Source organism: Lepidochelys kempii, chromosome 6 (assembly GCF_965140265.1).
Source record: "Lepidochelys kempii isolate rLepKem1 chromosome 6, rLepKem1.hap2, whole genome shotgun sequence".
NCBI classification, from domain to species: Eukaryota; Metazoa; Chordata; order Testudines; family Cheloniidae; genus Lepidochelys; species Lepidochelys kempii.
Window position 1 is genome coordinate 88,444,086 of NC_133261.1, and position 23,950 is coordinate 88,468,035.

Consider the following 23,950-nt stretch of genomic DNA (forward strand, 5'->3'; position numbering starts at 1 on the left):
TAAGGCGCATCTAGCATTTTTAAATCAATCAAATGATTTTCGGTTGGTGGGTTTGTTATTTCAATGGGTATTTAGCTTAAAGACCGCTGGATCCTGCTCCTGTCTACCAATGCTTGTGGGGAAAACAATCATTTCACTCATTCACACTGGTAAATCCTGCCATATCCCCTTGCTACAATGGTATTAACTGAGCAGCCTCCCTGGTGACGTATCCTTCGTGTAAGAGCTGACAGAGTTTGAAATCATGGTAAGCGGAACCCATGTAGGAGAAAACTGGCCAATTGTTTTAAAAAGATAGATAAGGTGTGTGTGTGGGGGGGGGGGGGGTGAGTTGTTTCCACACAGAATCATAGAATATGAGGGTTGGAAGGGACCTCAGGAGTTCATCTAGTCCAACCCCCTGTTCAAAGCAGGACCAATTCCCAATTTTTGCCCTAGATCGCTAAATGGCCCCCTCAAGAGTTGAACTCACAACCCTGGGTTTAGCAGGCCAATGCTCAAACCACTGAGCTATCCCTCCCCCCATACCCCTTCTTCTCTACTTGGACAAATTAAATTGCACTTTAATTCCCCCTTAGCTTGCCAGTGCCGATTCTTTTAAAATTAAGACTGACCCTGTTACAACTGTCCATCGGCAGAGCAAAGAGGAGAGGTTTTAGGGGTAAACAGCCACAGCCACGCATTTTAACTTCTCTGGCGGCTCTGATGTGAAGCTCTTCTCTCTGGCAGCTAGCCTCAGGCAACGTGTGTAGACGACGTGCATCTTGCTCCGTCAAATATGTCTCTATTTTCTGTGCAAGACGTATGGGTCCCTTCTGGGCCATTTACTCAGACAAAGCTCCGGGTGAAGCGAAAAGGGAGTTTTGTCTGAATCAGGACAGGGCTAATATTCCCAAGATTCCTGGTGGGGCAACTGCTTGTGTTTGAAATGAATAAATCCAATAGCATCAAGCCATTTGTATGTTACAATAAGATGTATTCGTTTGGCCTTAAAAGGCATTTTCAAATCTGTGGTTAGCAAAGGGACATGAAGCGAAGGAACGCGTACTTATTTTTGGTCATTCTTGCCGACTAAAAATATTACAGATATACGGGGAGCTGTAAGTATAATTCTGAAGATTTGCTTGAAATGCTGAGACGCTCTAGCCTGGATCCTGTTTCGAAAAAATTGATGGAAATTGGTTAAAAATATGTCCGTGCAAACGTGGCTGAATTGCAGTAGGTATCATACTCTGTAGCTGGAAACAGAGATCGATAAAAACCTAATCGGGAAATAACAAGCATTTAATACATCAAAGCAACATGAGACCTCATTAGACTCCAAAAAAAAAACCAAAAAAAAACCAAACCAAACCAAAACAAACAAACAAAAAAAAACCAACCAACAAAGCCCCAAGTGAGCGTACAACAGACTAATTTTAAAAGGGATTTTTTTGGCGGGTCAGGTATAATAACGTCATCGGGTTTAAAGTTAGGTGTTTGTAGCAAACTTTGTGTGTTACTGGAGCGTGAGGGTCAAGTATAATGACAAACATGTAATTTATTTAGCACATTTAAGAGAATCTTACTCTTCATCACACAACAATGAAGCTAAAGGTGAGCGCGAATGTTCAAAAAGACACTTGTCCTGGTGGATTTTATTTGCCCCCCAAAATCGGTTTATTAGTCACTGGAAGAATAATCTATTTCAAAATAAACTATTTTAGGTACAAACCACTATTGTATGTATTTATTTTACACATAGCTTTTCGCATGGCAACAGGAGTCGCATAGGATTTACAAATATTATCCCTTTCTCGTCCACCCTCTAAAACGGATGCCCCGAAAGGAAAACAAAACACATCCCTGGCTAGCCATGCTCACAACGTGCTTTAAGAAAACAAAACAGCCCTAGGTTGCGTCCCAAATACCAGTCCACACTGATGTGGCTTCGCCTCCCTTGCGGATCCACCTGCAGTTTCATCCCAGAATCTTGATTTAGGAGCTTGGGGCAACGAAATTGGCTTGATTCTTGATCCCCTCGCCCCACCCCGCTCAGTTTAGCTCAGGAAGGTTAGGCAGCATCACCAGTTCCAGGAGACGATGGCAGGGTGTGCTAAGTGCTGGTAGGCCGGGAAGAGGCTCAGGGCAGCGGCGGAGCTGGGCTGGAAGGTTTGGTAGCCTTGGATTGCGAACGCAGTTTGTGTGTTGCAGCCCAGCTTGTCCTGCGCCGCCGCCGCTCCCGGGGTGGGGGTACAGCTCTGGCACGGCTTGCCATCCCTGACCAGCACCGGCACCATGACTCTCCTGAGCAGAGGGGGCTGGGGGAGTTCGGTGCTGCAGGACCCCTCCGTTTTAGCCCTTTTCATTTTGTATCTGTGGTTCTGGAACCAGATCTTGACTTGGGTGGGGGTCAGGCTGAGCAAATGGGCCAACTGCTCCCGTTCCGGCGCCGAGAGGTACCTCTGCTGCCGGAACCGCCTCTCCAGCTCCAGCGTCTGTGCTTTGGAGAAGAGCACTCGCCTCTTTTTCTTTTTCTCGGCTTCCGAGCCGTGGGGCGGGTGCGATCTTTGGGTGGAATCGGGTAAACTCGTTTCTGGACCGCTCTCATCGGAAGCTGGGGACAGCAACAACAGTGGCAGGGTTAGAGGGAGAGCAAGTGGCCGCCACCAGCAGGATCCGGTACCTGTAGCCCCCCAGATAAGATGGGGAAGGGATGCTGGTGTGAGCAAGGTGCTCTTGGGACATTCTGATTAGAACAGTGAAAGTCACCATTGTTTAAAAGCCCCAAAGAATTCTGATAGGAATCAGGAGATTCTATCTAAAATCCCGATTTGGGAACAAATTAAACCGAAAAGATCGGATTGCCTTGCGTTTCCACGTGCCATAGCTGTACCGTGTGCAAGATCGAATCTCTGTATACAGTATGTACAATATGTAAACCCTGCAGAGGTTCATATAATCTGTATATCGGTATGCCGTACGGTTATTGTAACAGCTATCATGTTTCTTTCAATAACTGCTGTTCCTGTATCTCTTTTCTTCTGCAGCTCCGAAGCATGGTTCGGGGTGATACGTTATTTTTTATGATACATGCACAGACCTTACACAATCTATAAAAGTTACAGCTTAATAATAAATACACGGATACTTGTGTAGATGCGTGTTTCTACACACTCGGATCCTATCAGGCTACAGACTGTTTCTATTTTGTACATGGGTTCAGATGGAAAATTGGAGCACGTGTATTATTAGATTTGGAACCCCTCCACTACAGATAGAATTGCAGCAAGGAAAGAGAAGGACAATTCTGATAAACTTTAAAGCTTATGGTGTGTATATATGTGAGCATTTACATACATATATATGCGTACAGGTAGACCGATATATCTTCAGATCTCATTAACTCTACCTATATGCCCTTAAGCGTGTTGTCAGTATTTTCCTGCTGTTTTATTGCCGCAATTCAACCACTGTTCTCCAAGAAGTCCAGACTGGCTCCTGCGGAGTGTTGGATTGGCCCCGGTAAAAAGGTATTTTACGCTTGCGATGTCCTGTTTATTTCATACTCACACAGATAATGGTTTCTGTCGCTTTCGATCCATTCCCCGTACGGCGAGCTGGCGTACTTCTCTGACGGGTGGCGATCAGAGTCCTGCTTGATGTTGTTAGCATCCTGCTCCGGTAAATCCAAAATGCTCCTCACCGTAAAACTGATCCTGCCAGCTGTGGCCATTGTAGGGTCGGTCGCCTTTGCCACAGACTCCCTCGGAGCTAGGAAATAACTGCGCCAAGCTACTCGGGAACCTGCGGACTCAAGGGGATGCTGGCTCCATCCCAGCCGAAGCCCGAATATTAGTGTCGTTTACAGAGGTGTCCTGTTTATATAAACAGTCCTCGCCGCTGCAAACACTGCCCGCTTTCAGACCGTCCCTGTCTGGGGGATGCTAAGTACCTGAATTAGTCAAGTGCTAAAGCTCTAATGGGAGTAGGTGTAACCCCGCCGAGAGAATAACCCGTTACCTCCCAAAGACAGCAGCAGGAAACGGGCTTCATCATTACATATTCTGTCTGATTAGCCCAAAGTGGGGACAGATAATGGTAATTGTTAGCAGTGAATAACATCTTGGGTGGTATGTGGCGACCAACAACCGCCCCCCTCCATCCACCACCAACGCCCCCACCGTCCCTGCTACGCGCAGGAACATCCCCAGAGCTTGGCCAGCCCCCCGCCCGCCCCCACCCCAGGCAGGAGTTCATTCATTATTGGTTTTATTCCTGGCCTTCATTGGGCTCCCTCACCGCAGCCCATGCAGCTAGCCCCCAGGCCCCTGGCAGCTTTGCTAAGCCACTGGGGGCTGTTTCACACCTCCAGCCGTTTGTTTCCACTCGAAAAAGGGGTTCGCTCCAGGAAAGGGCTTCACTCCCTTCAGGGATCGATTTGGCTGGCTGCTCCTGCTTTCCCAGGGGCTCGTGTAAACCTGGGGGGGGGGGGGGCAAAACCTTTCCCGAGAAATAGCCAGTTCCGAAAGCGATGCGCTATTTTTAGCATCATGTGAGGATGCAGTGCTATGAGGTCTGCTCTCTCAAGCCAGGCGCTGCAGGGACCGAACCGCCTGCCGCTGGGGAGGCGAGGGAAGCAAGCAGGCGCAGAGTGGGGGTGGTTTGTCGCAGATGGACACAGTGTAAAAGGGACGGGGCCAAACAAGCGCAGGAGCAAACGCTGGCTCCGAAGCAGGTCTGTTCCGCACTGTGCGGCAGGGCGCGGCACTAAAACGCAGCGGTTGCATCGGCCAGCTCGACTTTCCTCTTGTGTGTCCCACTCTTGCTACCTTGGAATGCATCTGATGAAGTGGACTGTAGCTCACAAAAGCTCATGCTCAAATAAATTGGTTAGTCTCTAAGGTGTCACAAGTCCCTCTTTTCTTTTTGTGAATACAGACTAACAGGGCTGCTACTCTGAAACTTGGTGCCTTGGGAATTTTCTCTGGCCTCCACCCTGCCAGGCTGAAGTCACCAAGGGTGTTTTCAATCGACTTCAATGTGCCAGGCCTTGAGAAGGCTTCAGGGTAGGAAGCAAATGTAGCCTTTCCACATGTCCATTCAATGTAGCCTTTTCACGGGTCCCAGTGAAGCCAGTGGGCATCGTCTAATTCGTGCAAACTGGTATTTTGATAGACACTTGAGGGTCAGCTTTTCATACGTTAAACAGCAATATTATAGGCCTGAGACTGTCGGCCTTGAACTGCATGATCGAGCCATAAATAATCGATGTTCACCAGTTGGGGGTCAACCCCGGTGCTTCTAGTTTAAATCGGTGGGATTATTCCCCGTATTTCCATCTCCTCAAACCAAGTGATGGTGGCTCGCAGCCCAGCCAGAGCAATCCCAGGCGGATGTGAGTCACAAACCGCTCTCCCTGCCTAGGGCGAGCTTATCTCCAAGCGAGCCCCATCCGCTGGAGCTGGTGTCGCACCCAGGACGGGGAGCCCTATAGAAATAAACGTGCAAGTCTGGCTCCTGGTAAACAGAGGCAACAGGAGCCCTTTACAGGCCAGGCGGCACCTCGCTTTCCCAAGCAGCGCTCCTTTCATTTGGACCGCGTCAAAAGTACAAACAAACTTTGTACAAACGGCCAGATGGGTTAAAAAGTGTGTTCCGGGTTATGCCTCTGAAACATACACGGTCATATTTACATACTAGTTTAATCTCTCGCTTGTAACGTTTCAAATGGGCCTGTATACACACCAAACAAATGCACCAGTACCCATGATATTAACCCCCCGGCCCCCCGCCCCACTGCTCTGGGTATGGCTTCTGGAAGCAGTTGCACTTGATAGGGAAAATGTAAACAGAGCGATAATGGCAAGGGAAGGAGACAGATTTATATCTGACAGATTTGTGGGCTAGATGAACAGGGCCCACAGCTCCCTTTGGCCAACTTCCTGCATATTTCTTGGAGACTGGACAGGCTCCATATAAAAGATTCCCAGGCCATGATTATTGGAGCCACCTATCAAGCGTGCCTGGTGACAGTAGTTATCTTCCCTGTTCCAAGATCAGCCTCCCAAACGTCCTGGGTGGTCGGACCGAGGGGAACACAAATACATGCCAACTGCTAGCCTGTGAACAAAGGGGAAATGTAGCCCTATGTCCTGGACCTGTTGGAAGCATTTGTTCCAGTCAAGATTTTGCATTTGTTCAGATCTGGAATAATAGGTGATTGACGCCTCCTCACAATGTTCTTTAACTCTCCGGGATAAATCGGAGCTTGTTTCTTGTTGTCATGGTTTTCAATAGGGTTCAATGGGATTTGAACCACTATCGACTCTGCTTTCCGTCTACTGCAGCCTAGTCCATACAAATTTATTAGTTATGTCTTTTTAAATGAGATTAAATTGAAATGCCTTGCTTTCCCTCCATGCAACGACTCATTCAGGGATAGGTGGCCCTGTATCTCCTAATCATTTTAATCCCAGCGGAGATCCATAAACTGCACTCGACAAGGTATGTATAGTATAATGTGTATTGTATTGTGGCGCTCCCGAGCTATGACTGATAACAGCTTACTGGTAGTTTGTAATGGATTCAGATCCCTCTGCAAACAAAGCAATGAGATTATAACAAAAGCATATTTAATATGTCGGGCCCTGGGGCCATACAGAGGCAACCAGTGGTGCTAGTCCCAATGAAGTGAGGCAATAGGTTGAATTGGAGTTGTAAAGGCCCCCCAAATAAAAGACACCGAAAAGTTACTTATTCGTATCTCGTATGCAAACATATTCTTACTGCGCTGGGGTTTTTTGGAGTTCACAGAGGCACAAATTTATACTGTAGTCAAGGTGGCTCTGAAATGAAGTTTGCCAAGCACCCTCTAAAGAAAGTGTAAAAAACTTTGTAAGGGAAAAAAGTCAGAGTGAGAGAAAGAAAGTCTCTACTTCAGTGACCTCTCTTAGCCTTTTAATCTATTTAACATCCTGAGCCCACGCTGCTGTGTAGAAATAAGTAAATGGTACTCTTCAAGACTTAAGAGCTCTTCAGCATCAAATATTTGCTCTTACTCTGAGAGTTTTTCTCAAATAGCACAAGAAACGGTCCCCTTATAACCGCTGAACCGTCTAATATACCTACCTATTGTTATCTCTTCGGAATATTTGGTTTCAAAGGAAAATGCAATAACCTCAAGTGTGCTGTGGCTTGTTTTGATTGGGATCTACTTGGATACATTTTAAATTCTGTGTCTCTCTCTCCCTTAGTTTTAATGTCTCCTATCTCAGAGTTCCACGTTCAGCTGGAATACTTTTTTATGAGCGTTTAAACCACCGAGATACATATCCATTCAGAAGTTCTTAACGTCTGCAGGTGTCGGTTCCCTGAAACAACCCTGCTAATCGGTGGGCATTTGGCAAATGGCGAGATCAGACTCTTTGATAAAGATGTATTGTATCGAATAAAGAACAGGAGGACTTGTGGCACCTTAGAGAGTAACACATTTATTTGAGCATGAGCTTTCCTGAGCTACAGCTCACTTCGAAAGCTGATGCTCAAATACATTGGTTAGTCTCTAAGGTGCCACAAGTCCTCCTGTTCTTTTTGCGGATACAGACTAACACGGCTGCTACCCTGAAACCTTGGATCGAATAGTCACTTTCAGAATCAGGTGGGATGTTTTGCAAGAAGAGACGCAGGTTGAATAGTGCGTAATACTCCTAATATTGAGTTTAAAGACACTTATCTGTAAAGTTACACTACCAATTCCCAGGTCTCTGTAACTGCAACTTGCATAACGCTATACATTTTGTATGCCTCATATATACAGAAAATACTATATAATCGTATCACATTATAATACAAACATAGGATTTCTATTTCTCTAGGCACGTACGCACACACTATATACAGACAGTATCACGTCTATGTGTGTTTACACGCTCTGTGTACGTGTACATAAAAACACATACATTCTTGGCAGAATCGATGTCTAATTCATTTCATGGTGTCCAGGTAAAGAGCCCGATCCTGCTGTCATTAAAATCAATGGCTACATTTCATTGACTCCAACAGGAGCAGCATCAGTCCCAAAATTTAAAGGTTACAGTTTGAATGAATTCCTCAACTCCTCTCTCATGAAAAAGCTCCATGAAAAAGCTATTTTGCATGTTGAGTTGTCTGAGCAGTCATTTCACTTACAAATATGCAATCCACTTGGTATCATCGTGAATTTTCCTGCACATAATTCAATTTCAATAATGTCGCCTGCGGCGATGTTTATTTGTGTTGTTTATTCTTATTTCCACTGCTCATTTATTCCAAGAATATGGTTTTCCTGTGGGTCTGAGAAGCTTCCTTTGCTTAAGCATGGAGCTCTTTTAAAGTAATTACTGCTTGATGCAGTCTGAGAAGATTTAGGAACATCCACAGAAAATCCCATTAGGAATGTGTCCCAACTACGTGAAAGTTTTGCACCCTACCCCAGCTACTGGCGTCTGTATTAGACTGAGGGGAATTTCCTCGCGAAGGGTGCATTCTGGATTTTAAAATGATTGCGGGTAAACCGGTGTCTTACAACTGTGTTATACTCTTCCTTCATACTGTATTGGAAAAGAGGGAACGTGATCTAGTCCTTGTAGTGAATTCGATCCAGAGCTGCCAATTTGTTCAAAGCCATTTTTACTCCGGCTTCAAATGAAATAGCTTGCGGAAAACCGATCCGCCAATAAAAATAAAGATATGCAGTTTTGGAAGGCGAACGATGATGATTTCCCCAAAAACCGAAGCCATGCTGGCGAAGGGAAACGCCCTTTGTCCTGTAAAGCTTTTGCTGTGAGAGCTCAGAGGGGTCTATGCTGCATTCAGTCAATCCCCGTTGATTTCCCCAGGCGTTTTGGTGCAGGATCAGGTGCCGCCTCCACGGCTAAAAAAAGCGAGAGAGAACGTGCTATTTATGTACTCTCTCTCTCTCACACACACACACTTTTCTTCTCTGTTTTAGTGGCAAGTCAGTAGCACTGGGCGTGACCACGCACCTAACTTGCAATCTTCCGAGGCCATGTTAAAAATTATTCATACCACCTGAGAAAATATGGGATGCTTTACTTTTTTGAAAGAAGCCATTTATTTTGCTCAGTGGAGTATTGCAAAGCGGGCTGAGTAAATCAATGCATCTGGGATGCTGAACTGACCATTTGCTCTCAAGTAGTTAGTTGTGTCTCGGCCTCGAACTAAAAAAGAAATGTTATTTTGGTTCTGGCTGAAATATTCACGTTGTTCATTATGACATTCTGGCGCAGCCCTGGCTCAGACAGCAACGGGCAGGACTGGAAATATGACAAGAAACACTCTTCTTGTAAGGTTCTCAGTCAATTTTACAGACCAAATACACTGGCGTACTTTAGAGAAAGTTTGGTTAGGCATCTGGACTGAGAGAACCTAACTTTATGAGGTTCCCTCTCAGTGGTGCACTCCTATTTCTAAGAGACATGCACTAGGATTTTTTTTTCCAGGGAAGACCTATGGCCTGTGATATACTGAGTGTCAGACTAGACTTTCACAATGGTCCCTTCTGGCCTTGAAATCTGTGAATGCAGTGCAGTATTTGGGAGCGCGACACTGCCAGAGGTGACCTCATTGGGCTGAGATGATGATCCAAGGTTCTTGCTCCCTTCTGATTGCTCTCCAGGAGCGAGTTAAAGGTCCCATGGCTAGTATTCTCAGAGCCAGAAATGTGTACTTGGACCCCATATTCTCTTTAGTATTACTACATTAATTTGTTTCATTTATTTGTGTCATGGCAGTGTCCATAGACAACAATTGAGGTCATGGTCCCATTGTTCTAGGTATTGCACATATACATATCAAGGAACAGTCTCGGCCCCAAAGAATTTACAGCTTAAGTAGATAAGAAAAAAGTAGGAGAAAATAAAAATTATTACCACATTTGGCAACTGGAGAGCTGGGGCATAGAGAAGTTATGACTTGCTTAATATCATGAAGGAGGTCTGGAGCAGAACCAGAAAATGAACAAAGATCTTTTGACTCCCTGGTCAGAACCTTAATTATAACCCATCCTTTCTCTTGTGCTGTGCCAGATTTTAATGTTCAAAGCTGTATATGATATATTATTGAGTGTGTATTGGCTGTTCCCTTTGCTTATACAGTCCATTTATTACCACTGTTCAACTCTTATTACAGTGCTTAGGAAACCTTGGGTGAAATCCTGGCCCATTGAAGTCAATGGGAATTTTGTTATTGACTTAAAGGGAGCCAGATATCACCCTTTCAGCATGACAGGTGCTGTATGAAATCAAATTATATTCCACTTTGTTGTCCTCATTCTGTGAATCTCCCTCATTTCAGGTAACTTTCCTACTTCTGCTATCTCTTAACTCACTTTCTCTCTTAGAGCCTAACTCACTTCCTGTCTTTCAATCTTACCTTAAACTCATCCATCTCTCTTTGTCTTATGATTGATATTCTCTGTGGAGTGTTTTGTGATAAGGATGCTGTTTTGTAGTGTATATTATACTATGTCAGAAGGATGCCATTTATATCCAGTGTGTATTGTATTTGCCTCTATCTCTTTTCCTCCCAGAGGAATAATGGTATTTTATTGTCGTTTCCCCCATTCCCTTAGTAGGTTTATCTCTTTCCTCTTTATGTTTCTCCTTTATTTTCATTTTGTATTTTAAAAATGATCTACACACACACACACACACACGCTTGTTGAATTTAACACAATACAAAAAAAAAATCAAAAAGCCAAACCTGAAGACAAAGGTTTCTTCCTATAATGGTGAATTATAAAGGCTCTAAATTTCTTTTATTTTTATCTCCAACATCCATGCCATATTTAAGGGCCTTCTACTGGGGCTGCTGGTCACCTGGGGAACAAATCAGATGAAGACTATATGTAGACAGCTGGTTTGTCTCTGGGCTCACATTTGCTCTGTAACCCACAAATTTCTGTTGTAGAACCTGATTCTGCATGGAAATCAATGGGACTTCTCTTGCATGAACGAGGACTGCAGGATTGGGTTTTTCATTTGCTTTCTGCTGAGTCTGTGTAATTGACGAGGAGGAATGATTTTGCAAACTGAACTCAAGAAAGCAAGGAATGTACAAAGGGACAAATCCTCCCTGCCCTGCCTCCTCTGTGGAGAAGGAGAAGGAGATTGTGAGGACATGAACAGGGGATGCACAACCCCTCATGCTCTGCTCCACTGGGACCCTTTGCCTCAGCATCCAGGGCGTGGTGGTGGATGGATCTTACACTATATGGTCAACAGAGTTCCTTGAGTGAGTGGGGCGCAGCAGCCATGGGAACTATTGTAGTCCTGAGGCTGCAGTGGCAGCTGCAGAATGGCTCCACTACCATGGCCTGGAATAAATATTCTATCAGCATCCCAAACCTCCCTCCCACTCCCCCCTGTGCCCACAACCCAATCCCTTTAGTCTGTGCTTAAAGTCCATTTGCCTGACTGTACGTAGAGTTCCAGATCTGATTCTAAATGAAGGGCACAGGATATCAAGGGCAAGATGAGATATAAATCCAAATTAAAGCTGTTGCAACATGAATATGCAGGGACCCTTTTCCCCCTCACAATGTTCCCAAACAAGTGGCAGCTTAATGCTGAGCTAGCAATCCCGGAGTATAAAAGTTAACCACGAGCTCAGCTGGTAGCACTGATCACCCCAGAAAGGGCATGTCTCGGAAGGGGTTCAGGGCATTCACCTCCTCCAGCAGGGGAGCCCCAAAAGGCTAAGGAACTCAAGAGAAGAATCAGACCAGCTGTACCTGCTTCTGCCACAATGACTCCAGCCTCTGTTGCTCCAGAAGGGCATGTCCAAAGGTTGCCTGGTGTACAAGGGCAAAACCCAGTGAACTCTCACTCCATGCCTGAAAAATGTAGAGCTGTTCAGAAAGTGAAGAGCTCTTATTTTCTGTCTAAGGAAGGACTGAGGAAGGGTTAAACCTGAGGAAGGGCTTCAGGGTTTGACCTCTACTGGGATAGTTTCATTAAGAGTTTCTTTATGAAAATGTAGTATTGTGTCTTGGAAGAAAGCAGTAGAAAACCAAGTTTTCAAAATGATACATTTTGGGTTCTTTTGATTTGCTTTCTGGATTTTTTTGAGCTTTTGGGATTTACATTTTTAAGCTTTTCTCTGCAACCCCATTTTGCTTATTTGCAAAATGAAACATGAGATTCTCATGTAATGAATTGGTTTCGCAGCAGCTCTAATAAATGTGTTAGTCTCTAAGGTGCCACAAGTACTCCTGTTCTTTTTTCATGTAATCAATGACTCTGGGAGCTGGGGCATTCGGGAAAACACCAAATAATGCAAGACTCATAAAATTACAAAAGTTGAATGAAATCCATGAAGATTGTGCACAATTCAAGAAAGGCAAACAGAACCAAATCTCTTACTTAATTTTGTTATGAAGATTTTAGAAGCCAATTATTTGCTAGTGAACTGACATTTACTCTTTTTCCTGTTGTGCTACAAATTACATTGGAGGCCACTTACAGTGAATTTGGGAGGAGTGAAACTCCACTTTATGCTAAAGTAGAATGAATCTCTCCCCCCCTGCCCTCGACTGTTTAATGGATTGCATCATGCAAATTTCAGGTCTAATTCTGTGATTCATTTCTGACAGGGAACCTCTGTCTGGGGCAAAGTTTTTCTATGAAAAGTAGAACTTCAGTATAAAAGACTCCACTGTGTATATAGCTGTACTTGGAGCTTCTGAGCAGGACACATATGTTCGATTTTTTTCTCCTCTAATTTTTATTTCACAGATTTTTTTACTAACACAGAATCCTGCTCTTTAGTTCTGATAATATTTTGCACATGCTGCATGCACAATGCCTGCTGCTGTGTTCTAAAGGATAAGCCAAGCTTTGATCTCAAGGTTCTCAAATTACTCAGAATTCATTTCCATCAGGACATTGAGCCATAGGACATGGCTAAACATTCAAGAACCTTTCTACATTATCGTATAATTTACTAGGCAGTACAAAGGTATTAATTGCTGCTAGGTTAAAAACTAGGGAACGAGGTGTTTGGTGAGCCTAAAATTTTTTTCCCCAGTTGGAAGATTTGATTCTGAGACTGTAGCTGAAAAGATGTTTTCACAAAGATCAGGGGTTTGTTGCAATCACTGGGCCTGATTCTGCTGTGATTTTCACTGGAGTAAATTAGAAGTAACACCACTGACATCAGCGGGATTCTACCCGCAAAAGTTATTCTCAGAAGTCTCCGTGATAAATAACAGCATCCTTAACTGTGCAAAGAAATGCCACTCAAGCTATTACTGTTTGTAGGGAGGTTACAGCAGAAACAAACATCTAAACCACAAAGCTCTCCTTTTTACTTTTGACTATAGCTGAGAGAAAGCAAAACCCTGTGTCCAAATGATCCTCTACAGCTGCAGAGTTCAAAATAGGCATCTCAGTTTTGTGGTTTGGACTCAACTCTATTTTTGCCATTCTTGTTTTGTTCTTAGAAATTCAAGTTGCTGAGATGGGTGCTGAGTATTTACTGTAGTGTATTTTTATATTTAATTTTACTCTAAAACTAAGAAGTAATAAATGACCCTGACCAAATAGCAGCCCTAATTTATGCATATATGTTTGGGGTATACGATTTAACATATTGCATAATTTAAAAGGTTTATTTCATAGTAAGTGCTTCATCTTCCTTTCCTCTTTCTGTATCTCAGATCTCCCCATAGAAACCCTGTGCCTCTCTTTTCTCCTCTTCTATCCCTACACATTTTTGCTTCCATCCTCCTTCCGCCCCCAAACTTTTAAAATTTAAATCTTCATTTTGGTCACTTTCTTGTGGAAACATTAGGTGTTGAACAAATTTTACTGCTACTGACTGTGGGCTCGACCCTGCTCCTTAGTCAGTAAAAGGATGTAAGGAACAATTTTACAGGCCTAGTACAGGTTTTTCTGTATTATAAACAGACCAGTCAAAACAAAACTAGAGTCAAACTAGAGTCAAAGGTTGGGCACTCTGTCCATTACATATTTTGTGAGCTGAAATGTTACATCCCTAGTATGAGTAAGGAGAGAATATTTAGATTTATTTGTTTTAACCATTTCAAAGCCAGTCTATTCAGTTACTTTCTAAATGGCAAGAGTGCAAACAGCCTGAAAGTTTTCATTTCAAATGTTGTTGGTGTTTGAGTTATTGAAACACAGCCTCACTGCCAAAAGGCAAAGCTGCAGAATCCAGAGGCGCAGGGTTGAGAGGCAGGCAGGCCTAAGTTCTAATTTTGGCTCTGTGTCACTAACTCACTGTGTAGCCTTGAACAACTCATGCTACTTTCCTGGCTCTGTTTCCCTGCCTGTGAAATAGAGATAAATATACTAACCTGCCTACCTCTCTGGGTGCCGTGCGGACTCATTAGTTAATGTTTGGACAGTGCTCTATATAAAATGCTGCAAAAATGCTAAATAAGTATTAAAATCACATTTGAGTGGACAAGTGGTTCATAATGGACTAAAGACCTGATCCTGCACCATTGGAGTCAATTGGAGGTTTGCCTTTGACTTCACTGGGAGAAGGATTTGAATCTAATGCCTTTGTTTATTTTTAAAGGCAATTTAAATGGCCATGGTTTCTAATGCAGAAAAGCTATGACACATGTGCAGTAATATTTTCCATATGCACTTTTAAAATTAAAGGCTACTCTGTGGTGTTCGATACCTGGGTACCCCTAGATATAATATTACGTAGCAATTCTAAACGTGTCCCTCTAGGTGATCCAAGGATGACTGACGTTTCTCATATAGCTTTCTGTCAAGAAGTAAACAATTAAAAAAGGAAATAAAATACAAAAAGTGTGTGATTTTTAAATAACGCTTTATTAGAATTTGTGATAACATATAGAAATACACAGGACATGAAAAGTCAATTTCTCTCCTATAGGCCTGACAATTGCACTTCACTACAAGTCTATCCCCAATTACAGATCAGGACAAAATTGTTCAGCTGATTAACACGTGAACTAATCTGTGATAGGTTAACATTCATGCTTGGACTCACTACAATATTTTCTCAAGCAGTCTCTTTATTTTTGAACTTTGGAGTACATTCTGCATTGACTCACAGTTGTGCCATCTCACTAGCTTCACTGGGAAGGAGCAAGTGGGCAACACAGGCTGAATTTTGATCTTTGGAAGTGTAAAACAATCCCAGAATTTAGGCCTGACCCTTCCCATGTTGACATAAATGGCAAGCCATCGATTGACTTCTTGATCAGACCTAAATAAATAAATAAACCTGATTGGATAGAAAGAGGAGGAGTGGGAAGAAAACACATGTAACAATTAAAAGCAAATAAATGGTTATTTATCCTTCCCCTTCCTTCCTTTGCCACACTGTGTACTGAATTCAGTAAATTAGTGTCCTAGCACATCAGCTGTATTCTTTAGGAATTTGGCAAGCTCATCCCATATAGCTCTAAACTCAGCTGAGTTGTCTTCTAGCTAATTGTTTTGTATGCTGCCATCCCTGCTAAATTCAAATACCCGTCCTTGTAATTCTCATCTCTTCCCATCTTCTCACTAATAATCTCTTTGCACTTCATAGCGCAGTTGCTACCCACTTAAAAAATCCTATAGTTTCTTCTCTTAATACCAAGTTAACATACTTGCTGTAATAATGCAGTCTATGAAGGTTTTCACTTATACTCCAAAAGTCATGAAAGCCAGGGTTAGGCTCATCCATTCATGCCTTCCATCTTGTTTACTGGATTAATATGAGAACAGTTCCATGATCTCATGTATCATATTGCGATGCCTTTACACAATGACATGAATGAGGAACAGCATCTGACTCATTTCCACTAGAATAAAACAAAACATTCTTGGGGGGCCTTCTGTTGCTAAATGAAAGCTGAGGTGACGGAGGCATTTATTGAGAGTATTTCCCAGTGAGAGAGCGAATGTTTCCCTGTGGTAATGTTCTCTTACTATGACTCTTATTTATTTTTGTATGCCTTTTAATGATTGACCTTTTTGGAATCATTTTTGTCTGACAGAATTTGTTCTAGCAGAGGGATATCAAACCACTTTCCTATTGTTAGATTTGGTTCATTGCAGTTGTCTTTCTAAAATGGAATTTTTCTCTTCTTCTGTCAATCGGTAACCAATCTGTTGATAAACAGTACAGGTAACCTCCTACAGGCAGGGACTGTGTCATCTTCCGTGTCTAGTACCACACCAAGCATGCCTGCAGCACTCAATGAATAATAATAAAAGAGCAATAATTAATTATTTAAAATGCTAACTCCTCTCTTATGAATAGGCTGTTTTCTGATAGACTAAAGTTCCCGTGTTTTGATTTAGTGCTAAAGAAGGTTAAATGTTCTGTATAGGGTGGACTGATAGCTATTTCAATTGGTTAAATATTTTATGCTTGTTTTAAAACAGTAACTGTTTCATTTTATTTTATGTATTTCTCAAAAGGGTTGCCTTGTAGAGCCTTCCTGCTTTTAGGTCTACAACATTTTTACATTAGGGAGAAAATAGTCTATCTGTACTTGAATAATTCCACTGTATATTCTGTGTTGCTGTATCTTTGGCTGACTGTATTTGTAAATGGAAAACAAAAATGAAATGAAAGGGGAAAAAAACCCACAATTCCGAATGCCTTATCATGCAGACGCATTTCAAAACACTCCACGGCCATGATAAAAATTTAAAAGAAAAACCAGTTCATCCTTCAAAATTCATAATAATTTGCAACCAGCTAATGGCCAATGAAAACTAATGTGTCCTGAGTTTAGACTTTAAACCCAGGGAAGGTAGCGACATTGCTGATGTCAATAGGCAATGAGCTCCACGTGCACAATAGCTGAAAGAGCGACCACCCAAAGTGACACATTTTGGTATTGAAGATGCACAGAGACCTGTATCAGTTGACCCCAGCTAACCAGAAGAGGAAAGAGTTACTAACTCAGAAAGGTAACTTGGGCCCTGCTTGTGAATGGTTTTGTAAATCAGCATAAGCGCCTTATAAGTAATGCAAAACTTTCTCGGCAACCCAGTGCGACTGGGGTGGGATGGGTTGGCAGGTTTCACATGATCAAACCTCCTCATAACAAATCCTAGCTGCTCTATTAATACAGTACCATTTGCAAACTATGTTGGCGCATCCATACACAGTGCAACAGTTCCTTTGACAGTTAATGTGTGCAGCTTCTGTTGTCTTGACACCAATAGCAAGAGTGTCCATGTGGACCTGTGTGTGTGAGCAGAAGCCTTAAAATATGGGTAACAACAGAGGGAAAACATCACATTTATACCTAGTCATCAGGAGAGTGAGCATATGCTGTTTTAACAGACAAACCTGGATCTTAAGCTTCTTTGGCATGTAAAGACTCTTTGTGCAGCTGGGAAATCCTCGCATGCTTTTCCAAACTCTGAACAAGTGTCCTTGGACTGCTGAGAAAAAATGTTTATTCGCTTAATTTATGTCACCGTTGATTGTGCTTTTTGGCCCTCAGAGGGTTTTAATTTGTTTGTATGCGGCAGCTGTATCGCAGCTGCAACCACAACATCCTCTGTCTTTCTTTTGTGTCAACAGCGGCTTTTGCAACCTGCCCTGCGCTGCGCTGATCCCGGTGTTCTCCAAGCATTCAGGAAAAGCTTTTATTTCACTTAATTAATGTATGTGCATGGAGCAGTTCAGTTCTAGCTCTGGCTGCCTCTTTTTGACCCTCACAAGCACTTTTTACATTTTCACTTGTGTGACACCATTACAGCCCCACTTCACTTGTTCTTCTAATCTCCGTAGAGATCCACAAGTCACCTATTATTAGCATGTGAATTGCAGAGTTACTTTTTAGGTACCTCCCCTAAGAAAAAGAGGGTCTGTCTCATCATGGCTTTGGTTTTAAACTTGGTACAACTCTGTTGAAATCAATGAAGCTACATTAGTGTAAATTGAGGATAACACAGCGGTGAATCAGGCCTAGGATTTTTAGTGAATGTTATCCAATGTAAGTATGTACAATCATGTGCCAGTAAGATCACTAATATATTTTATTATAAGATATTATATTGACAAATAGTCATCCTGATCTCATATTCTTTTACATAAACTTACTGCCTTCTTTTTTTAAGAGGAAAAAAGAGGAGCAGCAAAAAATAAGAGTGAAGAAAGACTTAGATAATCCTGTGGAAGAAAATGAATATTGAATGATAGGGGGGTTTTCAAGTTAAGGACAGACCCACAACTGTTGTAAATTGGCATAGATCCCATTGTCTTCAATGAAATACACAGATTTACACTACCTGAGGATTTGGCTCTAAATTTTTATTCCTTTCTTTACCATTTCCCACACCAAGTTTACAGAACATCCACAGAGAAAGAAGGCTTTCAGCTCTTGACAAAGATCTGAAATGTTGCAGTGCTGTGTAACTGTCTAACTGCTCAACAAGGTTAACAATGTATTCAGCGTGCACACATGAGGGAAATCTTCAACAAATGAATTTACAAAAATGGGCTAAATGGGCAATTGCTAGTTGGAAGACAATTGCTTCAAAAATATTGCTATAAAAATAAATGTTGTATTAAACCTCTCTGACCATATTCAGATTTTGTAAGGAGAACAGATTACATGCTAAGAAAGTGAAGAGTTAAAGCAGAATCTCACTCCATTGTGCCTAGGTGTTAGAACTCTGGCACATAAGAAACTGATGCAACTGAGTGGAGAATCAGGTGATACCAATAAACCAATGGAGTTATACCAGCATAAAATTGGGATAATGCAGTGGAGAATCAGGCCTGGTAATGTGGCATGGAATAAGAATCTTACGGTACCTAGACGGGTTGAGTTAAAATCAGTTTTCATCCAGAACTCTGAATTTCCTTTCTTTCTCTGCATAAATTAGTCCTTAACATTATCTGAAAGTATTATATGAGAATTGGCACCACAGATCATCAGAGCCTGTTTAGACCTGTTATCGTCTAGAGCAGCGGTTCCCAAACTTGTTCCGCCGCTTGTGCGGGGAAAGCCCCTGCCAGGCCGGCGGGTTTGTTTACCTGCCGCGTCCGCAGGTTCAGCCGATCATGGCTCCCACTGGCCGCAGTTCACTGCTCCAGGCCAATGGGAGCGGCTGGAAGCAGCGCGGGCTGAGGGACGTAGTGGCCGCCGCTTCCAGCCACTCCCATTGGCCTGGAGCAGCGAATCGCGGCCAGTGGGAGCCATGATCGGCTGAACCTGTGGACGCGGCAGGTAAACAAACCGGCCCGGCCCGCCAGGGGCTTTCCCTGCACAAGTGGCAGAACAAGTTTGGGAACCACAGGTCTAGTGTATAAATATGTAAGATTTGCCAATAGGCATTTAGGCAAAAAATGGTATATCATTTACTCATTCTTCATAATCATAGTTGCACAGAAAGAGCTGTTTTATCATATAAATTCATCTTTTTTTTTTTTTTAAAGAGGAGCACCGTTTATCTGGTAAAGACTGTGCTAGATTGTGATTTCAGGCACCAATCTACATGTAGCAGCTGGAGGCATTGAGCCTCATTGACACACCTGAGACACAATTCCTTCTCCGCTCCCTCCTTGCTGGTAATAATTTACCTCTAAACCAGTGGGTTTCAACCTTTTTTCATTTGCAACCCTAAAATATTTCTAATGGAAGTGCAGACCCCTTTGGAAATCTTAGACATAGTCTCTGGACCCCAGGGGTCCGTAGTCCATAGGTTGAAAACCACTGCTCTAAATGATGCCAGCAATAGGTAACAAGCCCCATGCCAGCAGGCAGAGGGGGATGGACCCAAGGTGCCAGCTATTCCCCATCCTTTTCCAGGAAGGCAGTAAGTGGGCAAATAGACCCACTAATTTGTATATTCCTGGACGCAACTGCCTATTCCCTTGCCTGCGAGTATAGTCTGAGTCACTATCTAACCTATTAAGAAAAATGTAAAGCCCAACATTTCTATACAGAGTAGTTTAATACTACCTGTCAACATCTATGGTTATGGAGGAGTTATAAATCTCTGCAACCATGGGGTTTATATTGGAAACAATATACAACTCTTATCATTGCCTTTACTTATACAGGGCTGCTAACTGGTGTGGCTTTGGGCCAACATTTTCAAACCTGGGTGCCTCAAGTTAGGTTCTGATATCCATCATTAAGTATCTAACTATTATTTAGGGGCTTACCTCTGGGTTTAGGAGCCTAACTTTCAGCACTCAGGTTTGAAAATGTTGGCCACAATAAACGTAAATTTGTGAAAAGTGGCAATGGTTCTATGATACGTGCCTGATACAAGCACAAGAAATTGTAAGTTCTATCAACAGATGCTGCATGTCTGATTTACACTAAAGCAGTCCTGCTATCCTGGCTTTCAAAAGTCATGAACTCACCCCTTCTTCCCCTCCCATCATCATGAGATTGGCTTAAAAAACACATATGTGTTTTTTAAAATACATTTTGGGTTCTTTTTATTCACTCCCTGATTTTTGAACCTTTAGGGTATGCTTGTGTCATGTTTACAAGTTTTCCCTCTGCAAACATAAAGGCTAGAAACTTAATCTTTTTAAAAAACAAAAACTGACATTCTTAAATATCCTCATGATTCCAGGAATCGGGGCATTAAGAAAAACATCCAATATTGCTAGACTCGTGATAAAATTGTGAGAGTTGCCAAACCTGCTAAGGCCTCTTTATACTGCCGGAGCAAATTACATTTACATCCACTCTAAGGCTCCTTTACTGCCAGAGAGGGGGGCCCTTTGTGTAAATGAGAATCAGGCCTCGTATTTTTGCAGGTTGTTTAGTACAGCATCAACAGTAAAGATTGTTTCAGGCAGGTTCAGATTAAAAGACCTTGGGGCAACAGAGATATTCAGTGACTGAGCTATCAGATATCTGCTTCTAATAGGGCTCTATCCATTTTTTTTTTTTAAGAAGTATGTCCGATGTTTCCCTTTAACTTGGCCCATTGAACCTGCCTATCTCCAGTTTCAGGATTTCCACTAGAAACCCCTTGTGGTATATAGGCGCCCAGCCAATGTTTGGGAAGTGTTGTGTAGATGTACATTTTTGCATAGCAAGAAGGAAATTCATATTCTGTCCAGCCCTATTTGAGATAATGAGATATTAAAAGCTAGGCACCTACCTCACAATGGGAAACCAAGAGTAGCTAAGCCTAGATTCTCCAAGGTGCCTAAAACTATATGTTGGGGCACTGGGAGGAATGATGCCTCATCTAGGCCTTCAGGGATTACAGGATATGGGCTTCTACATAAGCAATGCACAGTGAGTTACCTTTGAGGTAACTAGTTTCCCCAATGTATGCTAGCAAAGAGAAGTGCCTGCATTCAAGAAAATGTGTGGATTATGATTGTGGCTGGTCCTGGGGACGTGGGATGAGGAAAGGAGGGAAGGTGCTTGAACCCTCACCTGCCCTATCACACCTACATAGGGGCCAGCTACAGTCTACTCCTAGGAAATCTATGATGAGGTATTAGAAGATGTACAGCACTGTTAACGGAATACTGTGCTTTTGACCCCTGGGTCACTGGTTCAAATCCAGCCCAGACTGATAGTGATTCAAAGGCATTACTATCTCATGGCTGTTGTGGGAGTCTATGTGGAATGAGCTGATGGTAACAGTCCATTTCTCTCTGAACTGAACATGACATCACAAGAGTCACCAGCACATTTGCCACTGATTAGAACCTTTTACTGGAAGCCTCAGCAGAGAACTCAAAGAAGGAGTGGGCCATGTAAACAGCTCATCCTCTCACGTACAGAGACAGTCACTTCACGTCCCTTGGGCATGTTATCAGTCAGTGGAGGGAAGATTGCAGTGCCACTGAATGGTACTGTATTTGTTCTGAGGATAAGGCAAGTGCTACATTTTCCAGGGTTGTCTATCTGGCATGGGCACTGAAATTAAGTTCTGTACAAAACAGGAAGAAAGCAGGCAGGTGGGACCTAGATAGTCCAAGACCCAGAGCATATTTTTCACCTTAATTGAATTTCTTTGTTTTGAATGACTTGTGTACTAATCTTAGCATTAGTTACATTGCCTTTTTTTTATGAGAATCTATTGAAATGTTTAGTAACTGTGTAAATAAAGACAATTATAGAGAAATGTTATTCTAAAAAGTTGTAGTTTTAAAGCATCTTAATCTTTTTTGTCACCACACAGAGTCCTTTTAAGTCCTTCTTGGAGCTGGAAAGATCGCCCCAGTTTTTCATTTATTTTCCTTTTCAAGCCCTACAACACTGTAACACTATCTAGCAAAGAATTCAACTCCTTCTGGAGTCCAGTACTTCTCCTAGAGTCAGCTGGAGGAACCAGTAGGCAGTGTCATGAATCCAGATCTGCAAATCAGGGCCTGCCAACCCCTTATTCCACCCACTTCCTGTTTCAGAGACCATCAGTAATCATTCAGTCGGGGACACAGGGTTTGTCTGTACATAGAACAAGTCATGGTTACACCTCCAGACCCAACAGCTTCTCACTGAATCTTGTGAATTGTGGGGGACCTGCAGAAGACCAGAACTATCTGTGTGCAGGTTCTGTGCCTCGGCATTAGCTGTAGAGCATCAATATCCTCTCACCCTCATCTCCAAACTCCCTGGCATGTATCTGGCAAATCACACAGGATTTTATTGCACTCTCCACCTGTGAAGCTATGCCTGGCTACCAAGATAGATCTCTGAGCCTTTGTTTTGATCAACTGATGAGCGTAAGCAGGGTCTGAATGATCTCTCCCTAACATCTAGTGACGCACTAGGCAAAACGACATCAGGAGCAGACTATTTCAAAGATGCATCTACTCTGCCTTGGTGTTTAGCAGGCAGACCTACTTTGCCAAAGCGATCAATTTTGGTTGGTGCTAGATTAAAATTCACTTTAGTAATGAATGCAGGGAGAGTGAAATGTTCTTATCCTTATTATATGAGTAAAGGGCAGCAGAACTGTACTTAGCATGCCCTGACTGAGTGGGTCACCCTAAACTGAACCTCATTCACTGAGCAGGGGGTAGCAATGCCCAATCCCACTGATGATGCTAGGGGGATGGGGACAGGTGTTCCTACCTGCTGGTGTGGATTCTGACTAAAGAGTCCTAGAAACCATCTTACCCTCCTCTCTCCATAGTTTAAAGACAGAGCTGATTACACTCAATCAGAGGGGGTGCTGGGGCAGGGGGCTTGTATGGGCTATAGCCACCCCAAAGTTTGCAGTATCACCCTCTTGAAGACCCGCCTCCCCCAGGGCAGCTGTTGCTCTCTGGCAGCCCAGTTCTGAAGGCAGAGCTGAGAGAGCAGCAGCTGCTAGCTGTGTGCTGCCCACGGCAGGTGGAAGGTCTGGGACTCCCCACAGTGGCATGACCTACCTAGGCCCCATCCCCCATGGGCTCTGCCACCCCCTGAGCCAGATCCCCCAGTGAGCAGCCAGCAGTGTGCACTGCCCAGCTCTGGCTTCCGGCCTCTGATGTGGTCAGGGGGGTGGGACCTTGGGGTGGGGGGAGATAGGAGGAGCAGGGGTGGGACTCGAGTGAGGGGGGGGCTAAGAAAGGCCCAGCTCAGCCCTCCCACCACCAGAAAGAGACTGGCGCTGCCCTTGGACTCAATTGAGAGTCCTTGTTTCACTAGAGCTGAAATCCCTGATGAGCTTAGCCCTAGACCTGCATGGGGACGATGCTGTAGTGAAGGACAATGAAGAGGCGGCTGCACAGAGGTTCCCCGCTACCCAGGGCAATCACTAAGAGCTGGACTATGTGGCATTGCAGAAGTGGTATTAAGCAGTAGCAGGGATAACAGCCTCTGGCTCTTCAGGGATTAAGGACAACCAACTCTGAGTGGAATGCAGTGGAGGGAAAGGGGAGTGGCATAGTAAACAGACATTCGTCAGGCTTTCACACTGCAAGGTGGGAAACTGAGGCAAAGGACACCGCCCAATGCACTGTGGAGCGGTGTTTG

The 23,950-nt window shown here is 43.3% G+C and overlaps 1 protein-coding gene across 1 annotated transcript; it reads right to left on the reverse strand.

The window, feature by feature from the left end:
• Positions 1-2,063: 2,063 nt before the first annotated feature.
• Positions 2,064-3,715, reverse strand: NKX2-8 (NK2 homeobox 8). Its single transcript, XM_073350692.1, has 2 exons — positions 3,553-3,715; positions 2,064-2,596 (listed from the first exon to the last, which is right to left on the reverse strand). The coding sequence occupies exons 1-2, from the start codon at positions 3,713-3,715 to the stop codon at positions 2,064-2,066; spliced, it is 696 nt and encodes a 231-aa protein (XP_073206793.1).
• Between the last annotated feature and the right edge of the window lie 20,235 nt (positions 3,716-23,950).

Coding starts and splice junctions, on each gene's coding strand:
- NKX2-8 (XM_073350692.1), bottom strand. CDS start 3,715: ATGGCCACAGCTGGCAGGATCAGTTTTACGGTGAGGAGCATTTTGGAT. Junction 2,597..3,552: donor CGACAGAAACCATTATCTGT/GTGAGTATGAAA, acceptor TGCTGTCCCCAG/CTTCCGATGAGAGCGGTCCA.